The sequence below is a fragment of the Clupea harengus genome, chromosome 1 (genome assembly GCF_900700415.2).
Source record: "Clupea harengus chromosome 1, Ch_v2.0.2, whole genome shotgun sequence".
NCBI lineage: Eukaryota > Metazoa > Chordata > Actinopteri > Clupeiformes > Clupeidae > Clupea > Clupea harengus.
The window spans coordinates 13729928-13732427 of NC_045152.1; the positions used below are offsets into that span (position 1 = coordinate 13729928).

Genomic DNA, 2500 nt, shown 5'->3' on the forward strand with positions numbered 1-2500 from the left:
GGATATCCCACAGCAGCGCCTGGAGCCCAGATCCCATGATGCAGCTGAAGGTCACGGCCCTCGTCAGTCCAGAGCTGTGTGTGAGTGGATCTGGGATCGGCTTCTTTCCAGAACACACACTCTCGCTCTGCCTGCTGTATCAGTCCAGAGCTGTGTGTGAGTGGATCTGGGATCGGCTTCTTTCCAGAACACACACACACACTCACACTCTGCCTGCTGTATCAGTCCAGAGCTGTGTGTGAGTGGATCTGGGATCTGCTTCTTTCCAGAACACACACACACACACTCTGCCTGCTGTATCAGTCCAGAGCTGTGTGTGAGTGGATCTGGGATCTGCTTCTTTCCAGAACACACACACACACTCTCACTCTGCCTGCTGTATCAGTCCAGAGCTGTGTGTGAGTGGATCTGGGATCTGCTTCTTTCCAGAACACACACTCTCCCTCTGCCTGCTGTATCAGTCCAGAGCTGTGTGTGAGTGGTCTGGGATCTGCTTCTTTCCAGAACACACACACACACTCGCTCTGCCTGCTGTATCAGTCCAGAGCTGTGTGTGAGTGGATCTGGGATCTGGCAATATTAACTGTCTGTTGAAATTCCAACAATGTTGTCAATTCCAATAACACACACACTGTACCAGCAGGTTTAACCGTCTGTTGAAATTCATTCGACCTTTTGACCTCTGACCTCAGGTGAAGTTGACCTCTCTGATGAAGAAGGAACAGTATGACCTGGACCTGCTGGTCAGAGCCATGAGTGGTGAGGTGAGCGAGTCAGCTAACAGACATGTAGTAGTGTGTGTGTGTGTGTGTGTGTGTGTGTGTGTGTGTGTGTGTGTGTGTGTGTGTGTGTGTGTGTGTGTGTGTGTGTGTGTGTGTGTGTGTGTGTGTGTGTAGGCTTGCTCTGTGTACGCAGTGCAGTTAGATGATCAGCTAACAGACATGTAGTAGGCTTGCTCTGTGTACGAGTTACAAGTCTTTTTTATTGTCAGATGCACAGAATGACACAGGGTCAGACTGGGCACTGAAATTCTTAGGACAAGGCACCACACAACAACCTACCATAGCATAACATAGCAAACATAATATAACATAACATAACACGACATACACTCTGTACAAGTACTCTGAACATAATTTACATGTAATAACATATAATAACCTTACTAAATATACAAGATAAATATCTACGCAGTGCAGTTAGATGATCAGCTAACAGACATGTAGTAGGCTTGCTCTGTGTACGGAGTGCAGTTAGATGTCCTTCAGTGCTTGCCGTACTTCAAACACATTATTTTCTTCTCCACAAACAGACTTGTTTGTTCTATGACTGATTGCAGCACCAGGAAGTTGCACTTTTGATATTATCATTAGAATGCACTTTTGATATTATAAGTATGAGTTTAGGAGATTACTAACACTATTAGATGATATTATCAGTAGTATGAGTTTAAGAGATTACTAAGACTATTAGATGATATTATCAGTAGTATGAGTTTAAGAGATTACTAATATTAGATGATATTATCAGTAGTATGAGTTTAAGAACACAAACACTGAAGCACTGTATTGGATAGTCTTCTTCTGTGAGTCAGAATAGATTAAGTAGTCCGATGAATGTGTTTACATATAACCACAGGTGTGTTAATGATAAATGAATGTGTTTACATATAACCACAGGTGTGTTAATGATAAATGAATGTGTTTACATATAACCACAGGTGTGTTAAAGATAAATTAATGTGTTTACATATAACCACAGGTGTGTAAATGATTCAATAATGTGTTTACATATAACAGGTGTGTAGATGATAAATGAATGTGTATACATATAACCACAGGTGTGTAAATGAATGTGTATACAACCACAGGTGTGTAAATTAATGTGTATACATATAACCACAGGTGTGTAAATGATAAATTAATGTGTTTACATATAACCACAGGTGTGTAAATAAATGTGTATACATATAACCACAGGTGTGTAAATAAATGTGTATACATATAACCACAGATGTGTAAATGTTCTTTACAGCCTATCAGCTTCCCCGGCCTGCTGGAGAGTGAGAACACACACTTCCTGCTTGGCCTGCGCAGACTCGACCAGATCGCACAGGTGGGATGGCTCTCAGCGATGGCTGCTGATGGAGCATGTTATTCTCACAGTGGATATTATCACATACTTGAGCCACTCTTTAAAGGTGTAGTCCACCATTCTAATCCAGTGCACTTTTTTGTCAAATCCAACAAATTGCTCCTCACAGTCCTGGAGCAGTTAATCAGAAACAACCATAGACGCTCAGACTGTGCCATAAACACTTCATGTTAATCAGAAACAACCATAGACGCTCAGACTGTGCCATTAACACTTCATGTTAATCAGAAACAACCATAGACGCTCAGACTGAGCCATAAACACGTCCTGTTAATCAGAAACAACCATAGGCGCTCAGACTGAGCCATAAACACTTCCTGTTAATCAGAAACAACCATAGGCATTC

The 2500-nt window shown here is 41.9% G+C and overlaps 1 protein-coding gene across 2 annotated transcripts in view; it reads left to right on the forward strand.

Annotated features, from left to right (window-relative positions):
- prodh2 (proline dehydrogenase 2) overlaps positions 1-2500 on the forward strand; it is a 9258-nt gene that overhangs the window by 1250 nt on the left and 5508 nt on the right. Inside the window, exons 3-5 of one of the 2 annotated variants that reach the window (XM_031568203.2) lie at positions 1-80; positions 693-764; positions 2035-2115. The exon at positions 1-80 is cut by the window's left edge and continues 59 nt beyond it. In XM_031568203.2, the coding sequence (XP_031424063.1) occupies positions 1-80; positions 693-764; positions 2035-2115 (233 nt within the window). The remainder of the gene's footprint in view (positions 81-692; positions 765-2034; positions 2116-2500) is intronic. The other variant, XM_031568208.2, reaches the window with a different exon arrangement.